The sequence below is a fragment of the Malus sylvestris genome, chromosome 2 (assembly GCF_916048215.2).
Source record: "Malus sylvestris chromosome 2, drMalSylv7.2, whole genome shotgun sequence".
Classification (NCBI taxonomy): Eukaryota; Viridiplantae; Streptophyta; class Magnoliopsida; order Rosales; family Rosaceae; genus Malus; species Malus sylvestris.
The window spans coordinates 7542894-7567155 of NC_062261.1; the positions used below are offsets into that span (position 1 = coordinate 7542894).

A 24262-nucleotide genomic window follows, 5' to 3' on the forward strand; every position below is an offset into this window, starting at 1 on the left:
TAGACCAAAAAGTGAGAAAGTTTGATGTACTGATTTTGAATTCCTATGTTGTAGGAAAGTGCTGTTTGTTTTTGCAAATTGCAATGCTACAATGCACAAAAACTCAATATTTTAATGTAATTATCATTTGATTTGACTGTGGGTATTTTGTAGTTGAGTTGGATGTAATTATATCGTTAAAATTTGTAATTTCACTATTTTTCGTTATCCTGGTTTTTAGTCCGACACTGCACCAAACGTTTCACTAAGCTAGTCCAGCTTAGTCTAGTCTAAGCCAGTCCAGCTTAATCCATGAAGCTAGTCCAGTCCGAGACAGTCCGATGCAACAAACACACCCTAAATGGATAGGATCATGAGATTACTTTGTGGAGTGAGTTCAAATGAATGATTAGCGCCACAATTAAAGACTAGTTTTGATTTTTTATTTTTATATTTGGTTAATTTAAAAATATTATGAATTTTTTTTCCACGAGTATTAAAAATAATATCAATCTCACCTCGAGAAAAGAATGAATGTTTGGTGTGCTTATAAGAAATAGACTTTTTCTCAGATTATAAATTAATTTTATGATGTAAGTTCAACTTTTTTTCACAAACTTTAGAATCCTTTTTGACAAAAGAAGCTACCTATATGATAAATTCAACAATTAAACGCAAGTATCCAAATCTTATGTTATTTGCTTACATAAACGTCGCATGAGTCTAAGGTCTCACAAACTTCTCCTTATTCGTTCTCTTAGGTCACTAGAGGAGGATTTCCTACACTTATTATTTCTCTTTGATAATGGAATCTCCCCACCATGCATATGATCAGCTCTTCTTTTGTGTTTCATGACCTTAAGTTTTTGTTCTAGTTTTTGGCATCAACATGATCTTACATTTTTGGTCTAGTTTTTGGCAACAATACTAAGGGGCGATGATATGTGAAACAAAAACTCAGGCACTTACTAACACACTCTGTCACAACAGAATCATACAACAATAACGATGACAAAGCTTTTTCCCACCAAGTGGGGTCAGCTTCACAACAGAATCATGAAACAGAAAAAAAATTGGCATAGACTGGACGTCAGGTTGGGCTCCTAATTACCGACATGAACATATTAGTCAAAGTTCTTTTATATGTGATTTCTGTGTTGAGCCAACGGATGTGAAAGACTTATTCAAGATAAAGGGTTGCAACCATTTTTACTGTCGTGAATGCGTTGTTAAATTCATAGTGTCCAAGCTCCAAGACAATGCCACAAACATTAAGTGCACCGTACCAGGCTGCATGGGCATGCTAGACCTTGAGTACTGTCGGAAAATTCTGCCAAACAACGTCTTTGATCGGTGGCGCAATGCTGTGTATAGGAAAAGGATTATGGAATCTAAGACTCACAAGTACTTCTACTGTCCCTTCAAGGATTGCTCAGCCATGTTAATATATAAGAATGACATGAAACCGAGTTGGTGGCTGTGTTCTCGTTGCAAAGGAGAGATCTGCGCTAGTTTTAAGGTTCTTTTGTTGGAGTATGAGTATGAGTATGAGTTTGACATATTGAACCGGCTATAGTGTATGAATTCAATATGGAAAAGTCTTATTGATAAGCTTGAAGTAATCCTATTCTTTTTGGGATTCCTGGTATTGAGAATTATCGCAAGATTCAGACTTAACCTTGTATTTGGTTTGGAGTCCTCGCTTGTGTTGATATCTTTTGGGAGATTGTTTCCCATACTGATTCTAATAGGAGAATAAGTTTGGAAGACATTCGATATGTGTGTGTGTGTGTGTGTGTGTGTGTGAACATTGGCCACTGCTCTTGCAATCTATCCGCTTATTTTGTACCAAAGACCTATTATTTGGAGAGCAATTGTGTTTTGCTAAAGAGGAGAAGGCTAATAGTTCCAAGGCTGCAATGGCTTCTTCTGCATCGAGTTCTGCAGGTATGTTTCCTCTCTGTTCTTGTACTGTGATATTGTTCTTGTGTTTCGTGATTCAATAGCATATCTGTGATCTATGGACTGTGTTGAATATGTCTTACATCTTTGGCATACAGGATATGGTTGCGCCGAGTTTCAAAAACTAAGCAAGACCAAGGGTGGTCGTGAATCTGGTGATGAGGATAAGATGTTGGAGGAGCTCGCCATGAAAAACAAGTGGAGGAGGTGTCCAGGTTGCAAAAACTATGTTGAAAAATCTGGGGGGTGCGACGTCATAAACTGCAGGTCAGATACTTCTGCATCTGCATCTTACTATTTTTCTTGATATAGTGATATCGGGGCATTTGGACTAAGCCACACACAATGTACCAACTAAGAATTGTTATCGAACTTTTCACTAAGAGGAGTTGAACCTAAGATTCCTCTTTGACAAATAGAGAAAAATACCATCTAAAACCTCCAATGTCTTAAACACTAAACTTAGTTTCAGAATATTCAAATAATTTTCTATGAGAATTGATACTAACACTCCAAAATTACCATAAGTAAATCGGGCACTATTTAATTATATTACAGTGTGCAAAATTGCAGTTTGGGGGGGAGTGCAAATTCTATCACCTTTTTGTATAGCAAAAAAAAATTGTTTTCTATGATTATATCTACAAGTCATCGCAAGCCTAATTTAATTTGAGTTGAAGTACTAAGTTTGAAATTTGTTTCAGCTCTATATTAGGTTCATACTTTTTTATTATTTATATTTATTTGATTTGGCTCAACTTATACGAATGTTGAATTGAAATATAGACGATTTGAATCGTTGAAAAAAGTACAAAAAAATAAAATAAAAACTCCCTACAAAGTGTGTCAAAATGTGTCTCCCAATCCTAATTAACCCACACACACACACACACACATATATATATATATATATATATATATATTAAATTATCATCCTTTAGCTAAGATGGTAGATTGAACTTTTATCATACTTTGTTTTTGTTTTTTGGTTTTGTTTATTTTGTCAATGACTCAACAGTTAAGTGGGATTATGAATGGGAAGGGAGAAAGGGGAGTGAGGGAGCCTCAAACCCATGTAAGGAAGGCCGCAAATGTGCTTGATTTCCACAATAAGACTAGGCCGCCTCCCTATATCTTTTGTTGATTAGGTACAAAATTGTAGCCCTTGTAACTCCTTCGTAGGTATATTAATATGTCAATGAACCTAATTAGTCTCCCAGTATCATAATATGTCCCAAGGTTGAATTCTAGCGCTGATGTATATCCAAAAAAAAAAAAGAGAAATAAATCCAACCTACCAAGGAATGACAAAATTAATCTGAGGATTAAAAAAAAAAATGCCCCTTGTTTTATTGATATTCATCACCAAAAAGTTGATAACTTATAATAACGCTTTGGAGTTTAAATTGTTGCATGCAGGTGTGGATGTCAGTTCTTCTATGGAGATCCCTGTGGTACTCCACTAGCACTACCCGTCGCTAGGATTGCTTTCTGTTTTTCTTTCATTTTTATTTGTATTGGTATATATGTTTGTAATGCTAGATAAACTAAAATTTTAAACTATATGATTGTCACTATAAAAATTAAGTACATTAATCAATGTTTAAGTAATAATTCAATTATCAACAAAATTATCATATTATTTACAAAATTTGGTTTAGGTCTCCCTAACATTATCTTATAGGTGTAGATGAGAGCTTTAGATGCATGAAATAAACATTCGACACCAATTGAGTATTATTCTTATTTTTCTTTATTTTGTTATGGAGGCAGTTTTCTCTATTGTCAAATTAAGAGGTCTTGCCCTCAAATCCACAAGCAAGTGAAAATTAATTTGGTCAAGTTTTTTATTTTTTTATTTTAAACCATTGATATTATCTACATTAAAGAAATAAGAGCGTGATCAATAGTAGAGCCACACAGAGCTTAGGATTGGCCCAAGCCTATCCTAGAATCAAAACCTTTTATACCTATTGTCTGCAAGGACTTACAAAAACTAGTGTGTCCCATTGGTTAGTGGTGTTTAACAAGTGTCCATGGTTCGATAATTTTTGGTATGCTAACATTTTTTAATTTTTTTTAACTGAAAGAAAAAAAAAACCCTTATAATTTATCTTATTTTTTACCATATTAAAACTAAGCCCTATTTTTATGTTATAATTGGCCTTATGTTTAAACAATAAAAACCATATAGTCGAGAGCAATGTCTTATTTTAAGTTATAACCTTAAATTTAATTCAAAGTTAATGTGTTAATTTTTTTATATCAAAACTCATAAACAAGTTTTGTTCTTATGATATATCATTTCAATACTAAGTTTTTCATACAAAAGTAAGGCTCCACCATTCTCATTTGATTAAAATTTTTCATGCCAATACAAAAATAAAAATAAAAACTTTAATTTTTCTCTCATTAATTTGTCTTTTTTTTTTTGTATGGCTTTAAAGGCCCCTCCTAATCTAATTTTCTGGCTCCACCGCTGAGAGTGGTTAAGCCTCACAACGAGTTAGCAATAATGTGATTCAATGTCACATTTGAAAAAAATCAAATATAAAACTTCTCACTTACAAATGAAGATGAATACACTAAATCGTAGTACTAAATGGCAATTTAGTCAAGTTGACCTTATCTTTTTTTTTTTTGGGTAAACATTGATCTTATATATTAAGTAGTAGTCTTTTGGATCAAGTTGGCCTTAAATATCGTGTTAAAGTAATTTTGAGAAGATGACCTCTTGAATTTGATTCATAATGTCTTTTTTTTAATGTTCGTATAATCTTAATATAATAATGAAACCACTATAACCACCTGAAAAAAAACAATTAGAATTCCTAAAAACGTTATATAATAGCAAGCCTTAAAGCAACAAAAGTGGCTAATTACAAAACCAACTATACATATTAGTTTGACGATGATGCCCGGCAATCGTTTTTCTTATATAATAAAGTATTCGTTAATTTTTTTTTAAATCTAATTAGATGTCTTAAATATTTCTAATTTGGCTAATATTTTGTAAGGATGATTTATGAGGTGCAACTTGAAACATAGACGGTTCGGATTGTTAAAATTCGATATCGTGTAGACCCCACAACTAATCCCTATTTTTATAAAAAAATTGGGAATCCCTTCCCTTAAAGGCTTCATATATATATATATATATATACACACTGACAGTACATTAATGAAATCGTATTTGTCAATTAAAAGAGGGTGAAAATACATTTTTGTCGTCTACCACAATAAAAAGTCAAGGATAGTAATGTGATTTCATAAAACAAAATTTTGCCTTTTTTCTTAAACTTCACAGGTGATTGTATCATGTCTATTTGTGTCTGTTCAAATAGTTTACAAATATTAGTTACAGTTGCATCTGCAGAAAAAAATTCAAAATTAAAGTTGATCAAATCTTATTTTCGATCAATTATGTCACAAGAAAGATTGAATGAGTTAGCTATGTAATCAATTGAAAAGAATTGGTTGAAAATTTAGATTATGTAAACTTATTGCGTCTAAAAAAGCGAGACATGTAATATTTAAATAATGTTTATATATCATTCTTCTTTTGATATTGATTTTAATGATATTTGATCTAGAAAATATATCTTTTTGTTGTGGCCTATATTTAACTAACAGGGAGAGGGGCCGGCGACACAGGGAAAATATAGAGAGAGATGTGTTTGTAGGATTGTGTAGAGGATATATTATTTCTCCCTATGCAATGTCTTTATTATAGTAGTAAGGGAGGGAAGAAATCATGCCCCTCAAGGAATACAAGTCCTAATAGGGAATAATAACTAGAATAAAATCTAATCTAGGATTTACACAATCACACTTAAATAAGAAGTTTATAACACTTTTCATGTATTTAGCGAATTCTTTTTTTATACATATCAAATTATAAAGGATCAGGAATCAGAGAACTCTAGGGCTCTGCTTCGAAGACTTGCTAGGGCCCCAAATTCTCAAGGCTAACCCTGCTAATTTGCCACCAAATTTGCTTCTCAAAACACATGTTGAGGTTGAACAATTTGTAAATTTGACATAATCCTCTCAGTATATTATAGAATGTCAAAATTTTCCAATAAGGGTTTTTTTTTCCTACAAAAGCTTGAGTAAAACATGAGATTCTCCTTCAACCATCAAGATTTTCTTAATTACAAACAATATTCTATCATAAGATGGGATGGAGGAGTGTTTAGACTCAAACACAGTACATTGAAAAGAAACACCTTAACACAAATCCACCGCTTGCAAAACAATCAAAGTTTTTTTTTTTGAACAAAAAAATAATCAAGGTTTTAAAGCCAAACATTTTCGCTTGAAAAAACTCATGCTTAAGACCTTTTACTCGTAGATAATATCGTTTGTTAAAAAAAAAAATCTTTCTTATCGGGAGACTCCTATTTAATTGGGGGCACCATGATTCCAATACTCATACAATTGTGTTATAATATATGAACATTCCAAAACAAATACAATTTGTGTTATATTAAAATACCCCTGCTATCGTTTTGCCTGAAAAAAAAAAAGAAAAAAAAAAGAAAAAAAGAAAAATACCAAACCAAACCAAACAAACCTTCTTGTTTCAATTTCTCAACAATCCGTGAAGGTTTTTTTTATTTTTATTTTTTATAAAGGAAAAGGACATGCAGACTTGAGAACCTAAATAAAATAATGTTTAGATTAGATTGGATGATTTTATAAATCAAATTTAATCCCTATTTTAATTCTTAATTGCACATCATATTAATTAGCTTCACCAATTTCCCTATTTACAAATGTTGTCTTAATAAAATTTAAACACGTCCACAAGTAGCTTTACCAATTGATTTTAAATTCAAATTGTTACCATAAGCAATCATCATAGGTGTAGAAAAATATATTATAATAAAAGTAGAAACATTTCATAAACACACAAAATAATCACTTACCATTTCGAGCCATTGACATGTTAGTGATGATCTCAAAGAATGAGAAAAAGATGAAAATCACATACAAAAACTTATAAGTAAAATTTAGGCACAGATGTACAAAAGATAAACTTATCGGTTCACACATATAGGTACCATATTGTAAATCCACACATGTAGGTACCATAATTTAGGTCCATACGTAGAGGTACATAAATATAGAAAACATAAGCCAAAACTCAGATTATAAGAAAGTTTAAAATTTATCAAGCACCAATTAGGCTATAAATTGAAAATCACTTCTTATCCAAATGAAATAAAAGTTAATAATTATCAGCCAAAACATAGGAAAAGAATATTTAATTCAAAAGGACTCAAGTCAATATTCAATCTTAAGAAAAATATCAATTCTTTTTTTTAGGAATCATAGGGATTTCGTAATCGTATCATTTTATTATACATCGTACGATCAATTTTTATTAAGTATTATTTATATTTAAATTTTAAATTTTATATAATTTTTAATTGCATAATATATTATGAACGACACGATTACATAATCCTTTGCCTCTCCAAGAAAAGGATTACAGAATCCTTTGCCTCTCCAAGAAAAGGATCCGACGAGGAAAAGGTCGTTTTACTCAATCTTACACCAGGATTTAATGAGACATTTACTTTTTTAAGGATAATAATCTAATTAATTATGCATAGAATAAATACGGAAAGCTCCAATTAGATAGAGACGGAGACAGAGAGACAGAGAGCATCCAAAAGCCTCACAATCTGTGTCAGTGGCAGCCGATGAGAAGAAGAAAGGAAGCTAAGATGGAGAACCCACTATCGTCTCACTCTCACTCTCGCATCAACTTTATCGACATTGAAGACGACACCTTCCGCTTCACACCCACTTCGCGGAATCCTTCAACCAACCCCATCAACGTCGACGACGAAGACCGAGGCCTCCGATCGATCACGGCTTCTTTGCTCAAATCGGTGCCTACTCCCGCCGAAGCCGATAACTTTATCGACCTTTCTGAAGAAACCCTAGACTTCTACGACGGTGACGAGGAGCTCAGAATTCTTAGGTTGAAACCCTCGAAAACTCCCTTCGGAAAGAGAGGAAAAGGGTTATTTTCGGATTTTTCCGTGACCGAATCAGGGCAATCTTCAAATTCAAAAAATGACCCGGATTTCGTTTGTGAAATCTGCGCCGAACCCAAGTCGGGAATCGAGTCGTTTCGGATCGAAAACTGCAGCCATGGTTATTGTACTGAGTGTATAGTTAAGTACGTGGCCTCCAAGCTTCAAGAGAACATTACCAGCATTAGGTGCCCTGTTCCTGATTGTATAGGGTTGCTGGAGCCGGAGTATTGCCGGCCGATTCTGCCTCCGGAGGTGTTTGATCAGTGGGGAACCGCATTGTGTGAGGCTGTGATTCTTGGGTCAGAGAAATTCTACTGCCCCTATAAGGAGTGCTCTGCAATGTTGATTGATGATGGGAAAGAGGTTGTGAGGCAATCAGCGTGTCCAAATTGTTGGAGAATGTTCTGTGCTCAGTGTAAGGCTCCTTGGCACGAGGGGATCGAATGCGAGGAGTTTCTAAAGTTGAATAAGGATGAGAGGGAAAGGGAGGATATCATGTTGAAGAACCTTGCGCAGAAGCAACAATGGAGAAGATGCCCCAAATGTAGGTTCTATGTGGAAAAATCGATGGGTTGCATGTTCATGATGTGCAGGTCAGTTTTTTACCTGCTATGCTTCTTCAATTGTTTGTTGAAATTACTACTTGATTATTCATGTGCTATAAAAATTTCATTGTTTGTTGTGTAAATCTCCTGACGTTGATTATTGCTGATATAATTGAATCACTTGGAATTGGATTGCTTTGCCATATACCATTTGCTCAAAATTTTACATAATAAGCATCAACAATACAAAATAGATTCCTCACTTCGATCTCTCATTCAACCTCTAAAAACAGCAATTGCTGACTCCCCGAAAGTCACATGATTGGAAACCATCTACCCTTGAGTACCTTTTGGAGGAATTGATGGCTTTCTGGCACTTCCATTAAGGTTATGATCTCAAATAGGAAATGAGTTTGAGCTAAATTTCCTATCTTTAGAATCCTTTGGCTTTGTTCTTCGAATTGGACGGCGAAATGAGGAGCAATCTGGAGTTCTGATGAGGGAGTATGTAGAAATACGGCTGCCATGCCTTGATGCATTTAACTAGATTTGTGAAAATAGGGAGCAGAACCGTGATGATAGATTGACATAATAACTGGCATAGTTGCTCCCCTCAGCTTCATTTGAAGCGTGACTGTTTGACCACATTCAAAAGAAGGAGATAGGACATCAATCCTTTCTTAAATTCAGATCAGAAATTCCCAGTTTTTTCAGGTGCAAAATTTAAACTTGAATCTTCTTCGTTTATGTGACCAGTCTAAAAAAAAAAAAAAGGTCGTACCCAGTGCACAAGGCTCCCGCTTTAAGCAGGGTCTGGGAGAGGTGAATGTCGGCTAGCCTTACCCCCATTTATGGAGAGGCTGCTCCCAAGTCTCGAACCCGAGACCTACCGCTTGGGATAATGCACTAGTTTGCAGGGAGAAAAAAAAAGTTTTCAAGTTATCCTAACCCTATGTGCCCGTACGTAGACAGTAAAATATAAAGCAGCAAATCTGTATACAAGAGATAATTAATTTACCAACCAGAGGGAGAGAGAGGGAGAGAGAGGGAGAGAGAGGGACGGAGGGAACCCAAAAGCATGATGATACCATGAGTTAAATAAGAAATTCACTTGCCTGTGGAGCTAGATTGGCCACAAAAAATGAATAACGAAACCGTTGGAATTCTGTATTTGGCTTCTCATTATCATCATCCTGACCATTATTGTCATCGCCAGCATTTTCTAGTTCTATGACAGCTAGAAGATCCTTCACCCGAGAAGGGCACACGTGAGGATAGTGTCCGTTTTCGTTACAATAAAGACAGTCCTTTAACTGAGCAAATGTATGATGATCATATTTTATGTTCCAATACTGCGACTCAATGGAGCACATGTATGTATGACAGACGCTACACATTATTTCAGCACCAGGTTCTATTTTTGTGCCAGGAGGGCACGATATTGCCAATGGGCACCATGCAATGTGGTGGTCATTTTTACCACAAATGCTGCAAAAGTAACTTTCTTTCACAAGAGGGCGAGCAACCCAATTCTCTCTGGGCTTCAGATAATTGGGGCACTCCCAAGAGGTGTGCTCACCAACGTAGTCACAATAACAACAAATCTCGCTGCTGCTGACACTATCATCAGAACTATAGTGATCAGAATCGAGAACCATTGTATCCTCTGATTGCTCCTCCCCAGGACAGAACTAAAATTTAAACTACTGCATATTTATAGACGCTTTGCCGATGTTTGACCTGCTATGTACAAGTTACTCAATACTATTTCAGCCTGTTTTGTTCGGTAAATTCTTGAATTTTCTTTGAATTTCTGTTTGTTTGCGTTGATTACAGGTGCAGAACTGCTTTCTGCTACAGATGTGGAGACGTTTTAGAGAACATTCGTAACCACTATTGTCCTAGTTGTGGGGGTAGATGAAGTGCTCTACAATCTAGGTTAGGATGGTACTTCAAAATAGTAATTTATCAATGAATGTCGAAGAAAGTTTTAGCGCCTAAAGGTGGTTTAAACCAACACAAATCTGGATTGCAGGCATTTGTTGATAAATCAACAAGTGACTTGAAAGTACTTAACATATTTGCTTTCTTATTAGAATGCTTTTCAAGAAAATTTACCTTAAAATCGTCGATATCTCGATATCTCGATTTTCTCTATTTTCTTGTACTTCTCAATTCTCATAGTTCCTGTGAGTTTTCGATTCGGATATATCTTCGATTCAATTTTGACTTCTAAGCAGTTGTAAGGTTTACTTTCAGGTGTTTCCAATGGCTTCCATCCTCTCCCCGTCACCCTATCAAGCCACACGAAGAGTGAAATAGGGTGATGGGGGATATTTCCACGGTTGCATGTAAGAATGTCATGTTCACTAATCCTTCAGTATTCAGCGAGCGATGGAAAACAAAACCAAATGCAATCAACTCTCCAGGTAACCCTCCATTTGGTTTTGTTCCCCATCAAGACTCAATCTCGTTTTCAACGGCAAATCGTGCCAAAAACATACAAAATGATCAAAGATATTTCTAGTGCTTCTGTTTCAATACTATAGTCTACGAGATTACGGGCTCGTTTGAATGTGCTTTTTAAATGATTGAAAGCGCTTTAAGTCATTTTAAAAATACATCCAAACGAGCTCTATGTCTAGCCGTCTACTCATTGTGACACTCAAAGTCTTCTCCAATTTTTTATTTTGATTGAAGCCCAACAAAATCGACCTCAACCAGCAATATATGTACACAAATATTTTGAGCTAGTAATCGAATTACTGAAATATCCTTGACCAACAGTGGGGAAGGTTTGTGTTGGTCAACAAGGTCAACAAGGAAGTGGTGAAGGAAGAACCTCCCACTACAACCAGAGGAGCCGAAACCCCTCCGCTTTATCAGGGGCGGATAGTCACTTGTCACCGCCAAAATTACCAGAACGCCCTATATTTGCTGCACTGCATCTGCATGCATGCATCAGTTGGAGAGATTTCGGAGCTAACTTTGCGGCAATTTTGAAAGCTTATTGAAATATCTGTAACGTTCTACAGTCAACAGGAAATTTTTTGAAATCATGGACCAATCACTGGTTGACACCAGTGCACAAAAGGGTAATATACTCTTGATTTGTAAGCCTACAAGGGCGGTTTCTGTTTTAGTTTGTGAGTCTTAAAATTAATTTTCTTCTTTTCGGTGCACATTACTGCTTGTAACTGCTGGTTCTACTCTCTTGCCTTCTTTTCTATGTTCTTTTTTACATAAGCGTTATTGGAGAAAGGGGATTTGAACACGGGACTTCGGTTAAGGTAAACACTTTTCATCATATGAGCTACGAGTTCCTTGCGACTTCTCTTATGCGGTAGTCTCTCTATTGAGTTGAGTGCCAATGAGGGATCACACTTCTGGTTACTGATTTTCTCTTGCGCGTGTGTATGTATGTATGTATGTATGCTCAACATTGACTTACATAAGGAAAAAAACAGAACAGAAGAAGAAGATCAGTTCTTGTTGACGATGGACAAGTACATTAATCAAATTTTCAGTTCCTCATCGTGGTCAGATGTCGATGCGAAGGAAATACCATCTTGGGCATGTTGTGAATCTGAGCAACCGAATGCAGCGCTTCTTGGTTCAGTAGTTGCCGTGGATGAACATGAGAACAATAGTGCACCTACATATCTGACTAATTCGAACAGTTTGGAGAGCTTGGTTGCTCAAGATGTTTCATCTATTCTTCAAGATTTTGCACCAGATGCACAAGATGGTGGAAAAAATTGCCGGGTTCAAAATATTGGCATGCACTATGGTGTGGATGGGAACATGGTGAGAATACCTCTTCGCTCCATTGCACCGGAAAATGCGGGATGCGATAGCTTCGAACCACCCCTCTACCAGGGATTCAACGGAGATTTTGAAACCCTTTCTCCAATTTCTCAACCGTGGCCTCTTCAATCTTATGAGGGTGTTTCTCCTGCTCCCGCTTCTGGCATGGGACAACGCAAAATGTGCAGCTTTGGAATAAATGGAGATTATGGGGATTATGTCATGCCAAGCGATCCCAACAACCTGGCTGTTTTTGTCTCCACAGAGGTATCAATCTGTGATTACCGACACGTTTAACGTTTATCACAAGCTTTAATCATAGTTAGCTCACTTATATCTGGTTGGATGAAATATCTAGCTATTTATATTTTTGGTAATTGAAATGCTTTTCCTCTTGTCGCTTGTGTAATATAGAAGGGGATGCAGGACGTACAAAATTATCCTTTGCCTTCCTTCGCTTCTGCTCCTCGGATGTCTGGTTTGCAGTCTTTACCACAGGTACCTATCCTAAATCCACTGTCCTCTTGGATTTTTATTGAAGGTAGGTGTTTCATGTCGATTGTTGAGTCGTAACAGAAAGCATTACAGAAACTTACAATTTTCACTTGCAGAATACGTCAACTAACCCTGTTGGTGAATGTAATGGAAATAGAAAGCTTCGAATGAGGGCACGTCGAGGCCAGGCTACTGATCCACACAGTATTGCTGAAAGGGTTACTTGTGCAGTTCACTTAATGTTTTGATTCTTCGATGCATTATTTTTTGAACCGTTAGATTTTTGAAGTCCACTTTGTTTGCAGCTTCGGAGGGAAAAAATTTCTGATAGGATGAAGAATCTGCAAGAACTAGTGCCAAAGTCTAACAGGGTAAGCTCTTCTGTTTCACGCTGAAATACATCCTGTGTAATCAGTTCCGGCTGGGTCTTAGAGAAGTACTGATATCATTCATGATTTTGCAGACCGACAAGGCATCTATGCTTGATGAAATCATTGAGTATGTCAGATTTCTTCAGCTCCAAGTCAAGGTATGATGGAGAACTTCACTCACAGTTTCGACCCCGTGCTTCATAAATAGGGTTGTCATAAAACACACTGTTCATCAGTTTTCCAAAATATTTAATGCTAATGCTATACATTTTTTTCCTTAAACAAGATAGCGATTTACTTAAATTTGGTGAGCAAATTTGCACGAATCACTGTAAGAAAAACTGAAACATAATTTGGTGCTTGACATAACGATTTGCAGGAACTAAGCATGTGCAAAGTTGGGGCAGCTGGGGCAGTTGTCCCTCTCACCACAGACAGTCAAGCTAAGGTGCTAAGCCCTCTCTCTCTCTCTCTCTCTCTCTCTCTCTCTCTCTCTCTCTCTATGGACAAGGTGCTGAGGTCCAATTTACTACCTTGTTTCAGAATCGAGAAATTTTATGGCTCGAGTCTTATTCTACTCTTAGGCAGAATATATATCGTCATCCATTATTACTAAGAAACTGAAAAAAGGCCTCATACATACTAAAAAAGAAATAGCCCCCATATTTTCTTGTGCGCTAAGAAATAAGAATACAAAAGTCAACTATTATTGATGACAAGTGAACCTATGTCAGGTCGGGAATGGTTTGCCGCAGTTTAGGACAGCTGGTGACGTTTCTTTTGACGAAATTGCTTTAGAACAGCTGGTGAGGCTGATGGAATCAGATGCGGACAAGGCACTGCAGCATCTCCAAAGCAAAGGTTTCTGCCTCATGCCGGTTGCTCTTGCTGATGCCATTTCTGCAGCAAAGGAATCATCATCGTCGTGGCCGTCAGCTCCCGTTCCTGATGATTGGAAGAAGAAGGAAACCTGTTTCACTGATATCGGCGTTGTTCAGAATAACAGCCGCAGTAGCAGTAACAGCAGCAGCTCACCTGATCAGATAAAACGAGAAGTCAACAACAAATTGGATTAGTTACTACTTCATGAATTTAATTTAATTTAATTTTTCTGTTTCCATGACCTTTGTTTTTAAATTAAAAATAAAATAAAATAAAATAAAACAATTTCTGAGGTTCTTGTTTTGTTTTGTGGGAACATGGTAGTTAGAGACTTGCATGTTACATCCATGAGATCAAGTACTTTCATGGCAAGGAAGTACTTGGCTTGTAAACATGCAGTTGGATCAGTTGAATCACGTGCCCTTGCTCACGTGTGATTTGACCATTGTCCCCTCTGACCTGTTACATTAAAATCTCTGAGTAATAGTTGTAACAAACACAAAAACAATAATCTAAAACTAACAATGTTTGTGAGATGAGTTTTGAGTCACGTTGTTATATGGTTGAAGGTTTTTCTACTTTTGTGATATACATATTAGTTCTAAACAAAGTATTTTTACAAGATGGTATATGTTTTGAACTAATTTATGTGGGGGTATTCGAATTTAATTGCAAAAATACGAGCTGATACACTATTTTAATCAACTGACTTAACTCACATATGTAAGCTAATTCGTAAATAGTTGGAGCAACTGACCAAACAGAAATTTGATCTGTATGTATGGTTTCCAATCCTTAATCCTTTACTGTTCCATTTTCCTTTCTGGAAAAATCAAACTCTAATAATTGAAGCTATTCACATAAGTTTGAACACTTCTATGATTTGATATTTGAACTCAAAGCTCCATTGGTTAAATCTTTATTTGTTTCCTTTAAATTTAATTCGACATTATCCTTTTCTCTTCACATGCACTTCTACTACTAAATAATTTCCATGAATTATCATGACTCATGATAATTATTTTTTTTTTTAAAAAGAAAAAGGTAGCCACTCAAAAATCAACATCGAGAGGAAAAATTACAAAAAAAAATTGACAATATTTCTTTTACAAATTGTCATAGTGGATATTGTTTTTCTCTCCAACATATTGGATTTTAAATTTGGAGCTGGTTTAAGATTGCTTAAATTATTTTAAAATAAACATCTTGAAAAAGTAGTAGAAAGTTAAAACAGTTCTACACATACTTGTCAGAAAGATGATTTTTTTGCAACTGTTTATTCTTACAACAGAGCAGAAACAATTTTAAAGAAAAATGATCAACCCCTAACTAGCCTGTATATTATGAATAATCTCGCTTGTAATCAAAATTATAAAAAAAAAAAATTGAGAAAGAAGGTGAAAAATTAAATTTTATAGAGTAACGTTAAGTAGGAGCTCCAAAATGCGGGAATTACAGTTACAAGTGGCGGTTGACACTTCACCTTTCTGTATCTTTCTTCCATTTTTTTTTAAAGTCAATATCTTTCTTCCTTTTTAATTTATATTTTTTCTGTGGCTTTTGTAATTTTGTTTTATATAATATTATTGTTACGGATAATACAAAACAACAGGTTTGCTGTTGTATGAACGATTTTATCCCGAAAATAAAACCCATATAAAATTATAAATATTCTGCACATAAGACGGGCTTATAGTTTCTGGTGGGGTCTATCGGAGATTTTGTGCCTTCTTGTTTGATTGATTAGGGTTTTGGTTTTTGGGGTATTTTTGCAGAGACGTGTTGCAATTGAAGAAGAAAGGAAAGTACTTTTGGGTTGAAGGATTGAGCTTTTGGAATTTCTGGTGATTTCTCAGAATCTCAGTTTGCAAAAGCACTTGAATTTGGGGACTTTAGCCAAATGGGGTTTTGAATTTACTGCTTCCAACTTCTGGTTCTGGTAAATCTTTGCTGCTTTTCTTTTATACCATGAGAAATGAAGCTTAAAAGTTATGCTTTTTTGCATGCAACCCTTTTGCTAGCTGCAAAGATTGATGCTTTTTTTTTAACTCTCAGCTTAAATTTGTGTTTTGGATTGAATTCTGTGATTGTGATTGATATTATGATTTCAGATGGCGTTTTGTATGTGTACATTTCAATTTCGATGAGCTCTTGAGTTCCGAATATCTGAAGTTTTCAATTGTTATGCTTATTTGGATTCTATTAGTTATCAGGTGATTTAGTTGCAATTCTGTTTAGGGAGAGCTTACAAAGATGATCCTGCCATCATGAGAGGGCTCGGGTGGGGTAGTTGTTGATGGGCACTCCCGACAACAAACTATCCGAGTTAGTTGACATATTCAGGTCTTGGATCCCCAGGAGGTCCGAGCCGCCCAATGTGTCCAGGGACTTTTGGATGCCTGATCAAAGCTGTAGGGTATGTTATGACTGTGACTCTCAATTCACAATATTTAACCGAAGGCATCATTGTCGACTTTGTGGCCGAGTTTTCTGTGCTAAGTGTACTGCAAACTCTATTCCTGCGGCGTCTGATGAGCCAAGGGCTGGAAGAGAAGATTGGGAGCGGATTAGGGTCTGTTATTATTGCTTCAAGCAATGGGAGCAAGGGGTAGCGGCACCCGATAATGGGGCCGCCCCTGCAGCCAGCCCTGGTCTCAGTCCATCACCGTCTGCGACAAGTTTGGCAAGCACCAAGTCCAGCTGCACCTGCCACAGCAGCAGCAGCACTATTGGTTCTACCCCTTATTCGACCGGACCTTACCAGCACGTGCCATATAGTTCTGGTCGTAGCCCTAGTCAATCATCTTCCCAAATTGATTCAGTTCCAGTACAGCAAGACAATGTGACATCGCAGACGAGCATTAGTTCTGATGTAGCCATGGCCGAGCCTTCTCCAAATCAATATGGCTTTTGCTTGAACAGGTATCTCCTGCTATCACTGAATAGCTTTTCCGTGTACTTCACAAATTCATTAGTTTCAAATGAGTTTTCAAGTGTCCGTGTAAGGCATTTGTTTACGTCTGAAAAAAGAATACCAATCATGGATTGGTATGTGAATAGAGTTTCTGTTTTTGTGAAATATCTTTCCCGTCATTCTGTCTCCATTTAATGTTAATGTTGCCTGCGAGTATGTGATACATGTATGTGTCAGGTCATATAAATGAATTTTACGTTTAAGTTTCTAACCATGATTATTCATTCTTGTCCTCATATCTCATATCCTTATATTTGGCTCTTTATAAGGTAATCCATTGCTTGTTTTTACTTATCGTCTGATACCAGGAGTGATGATGAGGATGATGACTATGGAGTTTATCGTCTAGATTCAGAACCAAGTCATCTCTCTCATGGCAATGACTATTATGGTGCAGTCACTATCGAGGAATTTGCTAGCGTCTATGGACCCCAGAATGTGCATCTTGATGGAGATAACACGAGTTCCTTATTACCTGGGAATTTTGATACAGAGGATGCAGTAGGAATTCAGAAGATTGAGGAAGAACCATACGCACACGATAATGGCGATGAATGTGGAACTTCTCCATATGACCTGCAAAGCACGAATACAGAACCTGTGGATTTCGAGAACAATGGGCTACTTTGGCTCCCTCCGGAGCCTGAGGACGAAGAAGATGAGAGAGAAGCTGTCTTATTTGATGACGACGATTATGATGGTGGTGGTTCTGGTGGTGGTGTAGGGGAGTGGGGTTACCTGGGTTCTTCACATAGCTTTGGTAATGGGGAGTGTCGTACGAGGGAGAAGTCAATTGAGGAGCACAGGAAGGCGATGAAGAATGTGGTGGAAGGTCATTTTAGAGCTTTGGTATCTCAGCTTTTGCAGGTTGAAAATCTACCACTGGGTGATGAAGGCAACAATGAGAGCTGGTTGGACATAATTACTTCGTTGTCGTGGGAAGCTGCCACACTTCTCAAGCCAGATACAAGCAAGGGTGGAGGAATGGACCCTGGGGGATATGTGAAGGTTAAATGCATAGCTTGTGGGCGTCGAACTGATAGGTAAATCTTTTTGATCTAAAGTTTATTCTTTCACCATTCTGAGCAGTGTGAGGCATATTCCTGTGCAGTATTATTTCATTAGACCAAATTTATAATGGTTCCTAAACTTTTATAGTATATCTATGTCCTGTTACATGCGAAAATTATTCAATCCATTAGTTGTTGATGGGTTTTCATTTCATTTTGTTCAGTACGGTAGTTAAAGGAGTTGTTTGTAAGAAAAATGTGGCTCATCGGCGAATGACATCAAAAATAGAAAAACCGCGCTTTTTAATCCTTGGAGGAGCTTTGGAATATCAGCGTGTTTCAAACCTCTTGTCAAGTTTCGATACTTTGTTGCAGCAGGTTCTTTTTACCTTTTCCGTTTATTTGTGTTGTACGTTAAAGCTTTGCATTTGTAGGATTTTGATTAGCGATCAAACCCTGCATATGTTTTCTATCACACACTTATCTTTCCTATTCATTTAGTAATCTTGGATGTTTCTCCTTCTTATGGACTATCCCTTTATTAGGAAATGGATCATCTGAAGATGGCAGTAGCAAAGATAGATTCACATCACCCAAGTGTTCTTTTGGTGGAGAAGTCTGTATCTCGGTATGCTCAAGATTACCTTCTTGCGAAAGACATCTCACTTGTTTTGAATATTAAGAGGCCACTTTTAGAGCGAATAGCCCGCTGCACTGGGGCACAAATAGTCCCTTCAATAGATCATCTCACATCACCAAAACTAGGGTTTTGTGACATGTTCCATGTGGAGAAGTTTCTTGAAGTGCATGGCAGTGCTGGGCAAGGTGGGAAGAAATTGACAAAGACTCTGATGTTCTGTGAAGGTTGCCCGAAGCCCTTGGGTGTTACTGTAAGTCCCGAATATACACACATCACACAGTGACTTTGTTGGGCATTAACTGGCACATTTTGGTGTCTTGTCAAATTTGTAGGCTAGGAGTTATTGTTATTTGTATTGTCACTTGTTAACACAGTGAAAGAACAAAAGAAAATAGCAAAGACAAAGGAATTGTAATCAGGTTACCAGACTGCCTATCAAGGATATCTTAATTCAGAGTTCTTCTTAGCTTGGACTGGTGGATTGGGAGCATTTGCATGACTGTTTTACCATTTTAGCATTAACTATTTTAGTAATTCCTTTTACTATGTTTTTTGTTTACCAAAAAGTCAGAAGTTTTAAGATGGATTGAATTTGTTACAGATATTGCTCCATGGTGCCAATGGGGATGAGTTAAAGAAGGTGAAACATGTTGTCCAATATGGAGTTTTTGCCGCTTATCACTTGGCTCTGGAGACTTCATTTCTAGCTGATGAAGGTGCTTCACTTCCGGAACTTCCTTTGAAGTCCGAGATTACTGTTGCATTACCCGATAAACCATCAAGTATTGACAGGTCTATTTCCACCATACCTGGTTTTAGTGTCCCACCGGCTGGCAAGCCTCAGGGTCCCGATGCTAGCAGGGAACTACAGAAATCTAATCAAAGGTTAATTTCATATAGCAATTCATCTACCACTAGTGGCCCCATTTTGAACATGCAAGGTGCCGATTCAATTTGCTCATCTAAAGCTTGTTCTCAAGCTTTTCTCATAGAACATGCTTTGAGCTCTAGAGAATCTAGATCTCCCTTTACTTCCTTGTCTCCCCAAGAAGAGGATATCACAGAATCTTACCGTAAAGAGCTCCCCTCAATATGTGCCTCTGAAAATAAAATTGATGTGGGTTCTAAAGATTCTTGCCTGGACAATACAGCTCAGGTTGGGGAAGCTTTGGTCAACGGTAGTTTGATCTCTAATTTTCTTGCCACCTCAGAGTCATTAGGACATGGTGGCGGTGCTTTAGCTGCAAATCATGGTGAGACTCCAGAGTTGACATCCATAAAACATCATAGTGATTATCAGAATGAGGAGGTAGGATCTTCAAAGGAAGAGTTTCCACCCTCACCTTCTGACCACCAAAGCATTTTGGTTTCCCTGTCAACACGTTGTGTGTGGAAGGGAACTGTGTGTGAACGGTCCCATCTGTTTCGAATCAAATACTACGGAAGTTTTGATAAGCCTTTGGGGAGGTTCTTACGAGATCATCTGTTTGATCAGGTATTTTTCATTTTCAATCATTACCTTTTGTAATTGCTAATTTTGTGGACATATTTTTCATAAGCAATTTCATAAGATGAAGTTGTCATACTTCTCTATCAGAATTACCTTTGTCGTTCATGTGGGATGCCATCAGAAGCGCATGTTCATTGTTATACTCATAGACAAGGGAGCCTTACAATATCTGTTAAGAAGGTCCCAGAGATTTTGCTACCTGGGGAAAGGGAAGGCAAAATTTGGATGTGGCACAGGTGCTTGAAATGTCCTCGAGCCAATGGCTTCCCTCCTGCAACTCGAAGAGTGGTCATGTCAGATGCTGCTTGGGGTTTATCGTTTGGGAAGTTTTTAGAGTTAAGCTTTTCAAATCATGCAGCTGCAAACCGAGTTGCAACTTGTGGTCATTCCCTTCACAGAGATTGTCTTCGGTTTTATGGGTATGCATTTTCACTAATTAACTGCTAACTTTTGCACCAACCTCAGTTTACCTTCGTTCTTCATGTTTTTTAATTTCAGAGAAAAGCCTATGCCGTTTTATCACTATGTTTTTATCTTATGCTATTGTTCTTACATGTACAGTTTTGGAAGAATGGTTGCTTGCTTCCGCTATGCCTCCATTCATGTTCATTCTGTTTATCTTCCTCCACAAAAACTCGAATTTAACTATGATAATCAGGAATGGATACAAAAAGAAGCGGAGGAGGTAAGTTTATTATCTTTTATTTTTAATCTTAGTTAATGTAGCAAATGATTCTAAATTTATCAATGCTTATGAGATTATTGATCTTGTTTTACTAGGTGGGTCATCGGGCAGAGCTTCTCTTTACTGAATTGTGCAATGCTCTTAATCAGATTTTGGAGAAGAGACCAATTTCAGGGACACCAGATGGTGGGAAGAAAGCACCTGAATCAAGTCATCAAATTGTAGAACTTGAAGAGATGCTTCAAAAGGAAAGAGAAGACTTTGAGGTAGTTTACTTGTATCACACCCCCTTTATACATGCGTTGTTTATTTTATTTTTCATTTGTTGGAGAGGGAAGTTATATATTTTAATCCTTTGGTAACTCAATCGTGACATGACATTGTTTAGGAATCATTACGAAAAGCGATGCATAGGGAGGTGAAGTGTGGCCGGCCTGCAATTGATATTCTCGAGATCAATAGATTAAGGAGGCAGTTGCTCTTTCATTCTTACATTTGGGATCAACGCCTAATTCAGGCTGCCAGTTTAAGTAAAAATAGTTTCCAGGAAGGTTTGAGAAGTTCCCTTCCAAAACTCAAGGAGAAACCTATCAGTTCTATGGAGAAGCTTGTCGAGACAAATATAAACTCCAAGCCAGGTAAAGGATTTAGTAGGTGTGATTCCTCTCTTCGGGAAACAAAGCCAGATGTAAGTATTTATCAAGGAGGAGATGTTGGCGGCTTTAGCCAGCCTGAAGGGGAGCAGAAGAAAAATGAAATCGTTCAGAACCTGAATCATAGTAACGAGGCAAAAATTTCCACACGGTCCTCTGAAAATGCCATTGATAAATCTGATCCATTGGAGTCTGGAATAAGTGCACGAAGGGCCCTCTCAGAAGGGAACGAGAGTCTAGTAGTGGCAAATTTATCTGATACCCTTGATGCGGCTTGGACGGGTGAAAGTCACCCAACTAGTACGATTCCTAAAGAGAATGGCTACTCTAAACCTGATTCAACCTTGGTAAATTCTCCGACTATGATGAGAAAAGTTGCATCGAATTCAGATCTGCAAAATTGTGCCGTTGACCAAGCTGGGGTACAGACAACTGCTGCAACTCATTCTCTTAGCTCTACATCATCTCTCAAGGTATTTGACAAAAGTTATTCCCTGAATGCACAAAAGATCATTATTGGTGAATACAATCCCGTCAATGTTCCAATGTTCCGGGAATCGGAAAGGCAAAGCGGTGCCAGGTTGTTACTGCCAATTGGTGTTAATGACACTGTCATCCCTGTTTTTGACGATGAACCCACTAGTGTTATTGCCTATGCACTAGTCTCGCCAGATTATCATGTGCAGATTTCCGAGTCTGAGAGACCAAGAGATGCTATGGATGGTTCAGTCTCAGCACCTCTTTTTGATTCCGCAAATCTTCTCTCACTTAGCTCTTTTGATGAGTCGCTTTCTGAGACCTACAGAAATCTTGGTTCTTCTGATGAGAGCATGTCATCTGTGTCGCGGTCGTGGAGCTCTCAAGCTTTGGACTCACTTTTGTCAAAGGACATTCATGCTAGAGTTTCTTTTACAGATGATGGCCCCCTTGGTAAGGTGAAGTATACCGTGACTTGTTACTATGCAACGCGGTTTGAGGCTTTAAGGAGGACGTGTTGCCCTTCTGAAAGAGATTTCGTGCGATCTCTTAGCCGCTGTAAGAAGTGGGGCGCCCAGGGTGGCAAGAGCAACGTTTTCTTTGCAAAAACCTTGGATGATCGATTTATCATCAAACAAGTTACAAAGATAGAGCTGGAATCATTTATCAAGTTTGCACCATCTTATTTCAAGTATTTGTCTGAGTCAATCAGTACTCGAAGCCCGACTTGCCTGGCAAAGATCCTGGGTATTTATCAGGTATTCTACATTTCTCTTGCTCTCACTAAAATGCTTAACGTTTTTCTTTAGTGGCCTTATATACAACTTTTCACCAAGTCTGACCCAAATTTTCTTTTCTCTTTTGTCTTGGAAGGTTTCGTCAAAGCATGGTAAAGCAGGGAAAGAGTCCAAGATGGATGTTTTAGTAATGGAGAATTTATTATTTAGACGGAATGTCACGCGGCTTTATGATCTGAAGGGATCTTCTCGATCACGTTATAATCCAGATACAAGTGGGAGCAATAAAGTTCTACTCGACCAGAATCTGATTGAAGCAATGCCAACTTCTCCAATTTTTGTGGGGAGCAAGGCAAAGCGGCTACTAGAGAGAGCTGTCTGGAATGATACTGCATTCCTTGCTGTAAGTCCGATTTTAACTCCCTGTTGCCGCATTAATGTTTCCTCAGTAACCCCATTGTTTTTCCAATCGGAAAATGCTGAGTGCACAAAGATTTTAACAAATAGTATTCTACGAATTGACGTGATTTCTTGAATGGCATGACACACACATACTACCCCACGCCACCCAATGCAGTGTGCAGAGAAGAATGCTTGTATTCTTTTCATCGACACCTCCCTCCAAATCCTGTGTGATTGTTTTCGAGGCATATTGATTAGATTTTGGTGTTTGATTGCCCTGGCATCCGTTGTTTGCTAACATCTTGTCATCTATTTTGCCACAGTCGATTGATGTCATGGACTACTCGTTACTGGTCGGTGTGGACGAGGAAAAGGATGAGCTGGTTCTGGGGATCATTGATTTTATGAGACAGTACACATGGGACAAGCACCTTGAAACTTGGGTGAAGACCTCCGGGATTCTCGGCGGACCCAAGAACACGTCTCCAACCGTGATTTCACCCCAGCAATACAAGAAACGATTCAGGAAAGCTATGACATCTTACTTCCTCATGGTGCCCGATCAGTGGTCTCCCCTAACGATCGTTCCGAGCGGGTCGCAATCTGACCTTGGTGAAGAAACTGCGCAAGATCCGAGCTGAATTAATGTCTTCTAGCCTGTATATATGTGAAAATAATCCGTACAACTTTTACTTGTATATTTGAAGATGTGAGCTCAGTAGAATAATGTCCAATGCAAAGCTATAAAGCAGCATGCCTCTCCCTTTTTTCACATTTTCTTTATTTATAAGAGGTAAATAGCGTTTCGATTATTACCCGAGTGAAAATTAGTTTCTGAGATTATTCTATTGGAAAAATAAGTCGTTAAACTATTAAAGTTAGTTTCAAAGCTGTTACATCCAACAGTTTGTCAAATGATGCGACTTGCACTTTAAAATGACTACTGTCATTTTCTCGCCCTTAAACTTGCTTATAGGCTTTGAATTTTGTTGTCAATAATTTTTTTTTTTTAACAAATGATATTATCTATTCTAAGGGGAGAGGGGTACGCTAAGCCTCACAATAAGCTGACAATTAATT

At 37.4% G+C, this 24262-nt stretch overlaps 5 protein-coding genes across 9 annotated transcripts; 4 read left to right on the forward strand and 1 right to left on the reverse strand.

The window, feature by feature from the left end:
- Window positions 1-987: 987 nt before the first annotated feature.
- Window positions 988-2248, forward strand: LOC126588861 (uncharacterized). Its single transcript, XM_050254017.1, has 4 exons — window positions 988-1015; window positions 1158-1448; window positions 1870-1926; window positions 2040-2248. The coding sequence occupies exons 1-4, from the start codon at window positions 988-990 to the stop codon at window positions 2246-2248; spliced, it is 585 nt and encodes a 194-aa protein (XP_050109974.1).
- Window positions 2249-7520: 5272 nt separating this feature from the next.
- LOC126608168 (E3 ubiquitin-protein ligase RSL1-like) lies at window positions 7521-10696 on the forward strand. Its single transcript, XM_050275986.1, has 2 exons — window positions 7521-8587; window positions 10376-10696. Exons 1-2 carry the CDS (start codon window positions 7653-7655, stop codon window positions 10458-10460), a joined length of 1020 nt encoding a protein of 339 aa, XP_050131943.1. The 5' UTR covers window positions 7521-7652; the 3' UTR covers window positions 10461-10696.
- Window positions 9613-10246, reverse strand: LOC126608176 (uncharacterized). Its single transcript, XM_050275998.1, has one exon. It carries the CDS (start codon window positions 10195-10197, stop codon window positions 9634-9636), a length of 564 nt encoding a protein of 187 aa, XP_050131955.1. The 5' UTR covers window positions 10198-10246; the 3' UTR covers window positions 9613-9633.
- A 130-nt stretch (window positions 10697-10826) lies between the features above and the next one.
- On the forward strand, window positions 10827-14386 carry LOC126608150 (transcription factor LRL3-like). 3 transcript variants are annotated; one of them, XM_050275957.1, is made up of 8 exons: window positions 10827-10968; window positions 11327-12613; window positions 12761-12844; window positions 12958-13059; window positions 13147-13212; window positions 13305-13370; window positions 13592-13660; window positions 13947-14386. In XM_050275957.1, the coding sequence occupies exons 2-8, from the start codon at window positions 11960-11962 to the stop codon at window positions 14286-14288; spliced, it is 1383 nt and encodes a 460-aa protein (XP_050131914.1). In that variant the 5' UTR covers window positions 10827-10968; window positions 11327-11959; the 3' UTR covers window positions 14289-14386. The 3 variants fall into 3 exon arrangements, with proteins under 3 accessions (XP_050131914.1, XP_050131932.1, XP_050131922.1); XM_050275975.1 differs by having other exon boundaries at window positions 10833-11634; window positions 11787-12613; XM_050275965.1 differs by having other exon boundaries at window positions 10833-10968; window positions 11240-12613.
- Window positions 14387-15710: 1324 nt separating this feature from the next.
- Window positions 15711-23994, forward strand: LOC126608179 (1-phosphatidylinositol-3-phosphate 5-kinase FAB1A-like). Of its 3 annotated transcripts, none has more exons than XM_050276018.1 (12): window positions 15711-16033; window positions 16301-17016; window positions 17377-18111; window positions 18303-18456; window positions 18624-18968; window positions 19320-20213; window positions 20316-20647; window positions 20790-20913; window positions 21009-21179; window positions 21302-22801; window positions 22917-23183; window positions 23506-23994. In XM_050276018.1, exons 2-12 carry the CDS (start codon window positions 16391-16393, stop codon window positions 23821-23823), a joined length of 5466 nt encoding a protein of 1821 aa, XP_050131975.1. In that variant the 5' UTR covers window positions 15711-16033; window positions 16301-16390; the 3' UTR covers window positions 23824-23994. The 3 variants fall into 3 exon arrangements, with proteins under 3 accessions (XP_050131975.1, XP_050131965.1, XP_050131978.1); XM_050276008.1 differs by having other exon boundaries at window positions 16308-17016; XM_050276021.1 differs by having other exon boundaries at window positions 16333-17016.
- Window positions 23995-24262: the final 268 nt, after the last annotated feature.

Coding starts and splice junctions, on each gene's coding strand:
- LOC126588861 (XM_050254017.1), top strand. CDS start 988: ATGACAAAGCTTTTTCCCACCAAGTGGG. Junction 1,449..1,869: donor TAAGAATGACATGAAACCGA/GTTGGTGGCTGT, acceptor GTTTTGCTAAAG/AGGAGAAGGCTAATAGTTCC. Junction 1,927..2,039: donor TTCTGCATCGAGTTCTGCAG/GTATGTTTCCTC, acceptor TTTGGCATACAG/GATATGGTTGCGCCGAGTTT.
- LOC126608168 (XM_050275986.1), top strand. CDS start 7,653: ATGAGAAGAAGAAAGGAAGCTAAGATGGAGAACCCACTATCGTCTCAC. Junction 8,588..10,375: donor TGCATGTTCATGATGTGCAG/GTCAGTTTTTTA, acceptor CGTTGATTACAG/GTGCAGAACTGCTTTCTGCT.
- LOC126608176 (XM_050275998.1), bottom strand. CDS start 10,197: ATGGTTCTCGATTCTGATCACTATAGTTCTGATGATAGTGTCAGCAGC.
- LOC126608150 (XM_050275957.1), top strand. CDS start 11,960: ATGTATGTATGTATGCTCAACATTGACTTACATAAGGAAAAAAACAGA. Junction 12,845..12,957: donor GTTTGCAGTCTTTACCACAG/GTACCTATCCTA, acceptor TTTCACTTGCAG/AATACGTCAACTAACCCTGT. Junction 13,371..13,591: donor TTCTTCAGCTCCAAGTCAAG/GTATGATGGAGA, acceptor AACGATTTGCAG/GAACTAAGCATGTGCAAAGT.
- LOC126608179 (XM_050276018.1), top strand. CDS start 16,391: ATGGGCACTCCCGACAACAAACTATCCGAGTTAGTTGACATATTCAGG. Junction 18,969..19,319: donor CGAAGCCCTTGGGTGTTACT/GTAAGTCCCGAA, acceptor AATTTGTTACAG/ATATTGCTCCATGGTGCCAA. Junction 20,648..20,789: donor GATTGTCTTCGGTTTTATGG/GTATGCATTTTC, acceptor TTACATGTACAG/TTTTGGAAGAATGGTTGCTT.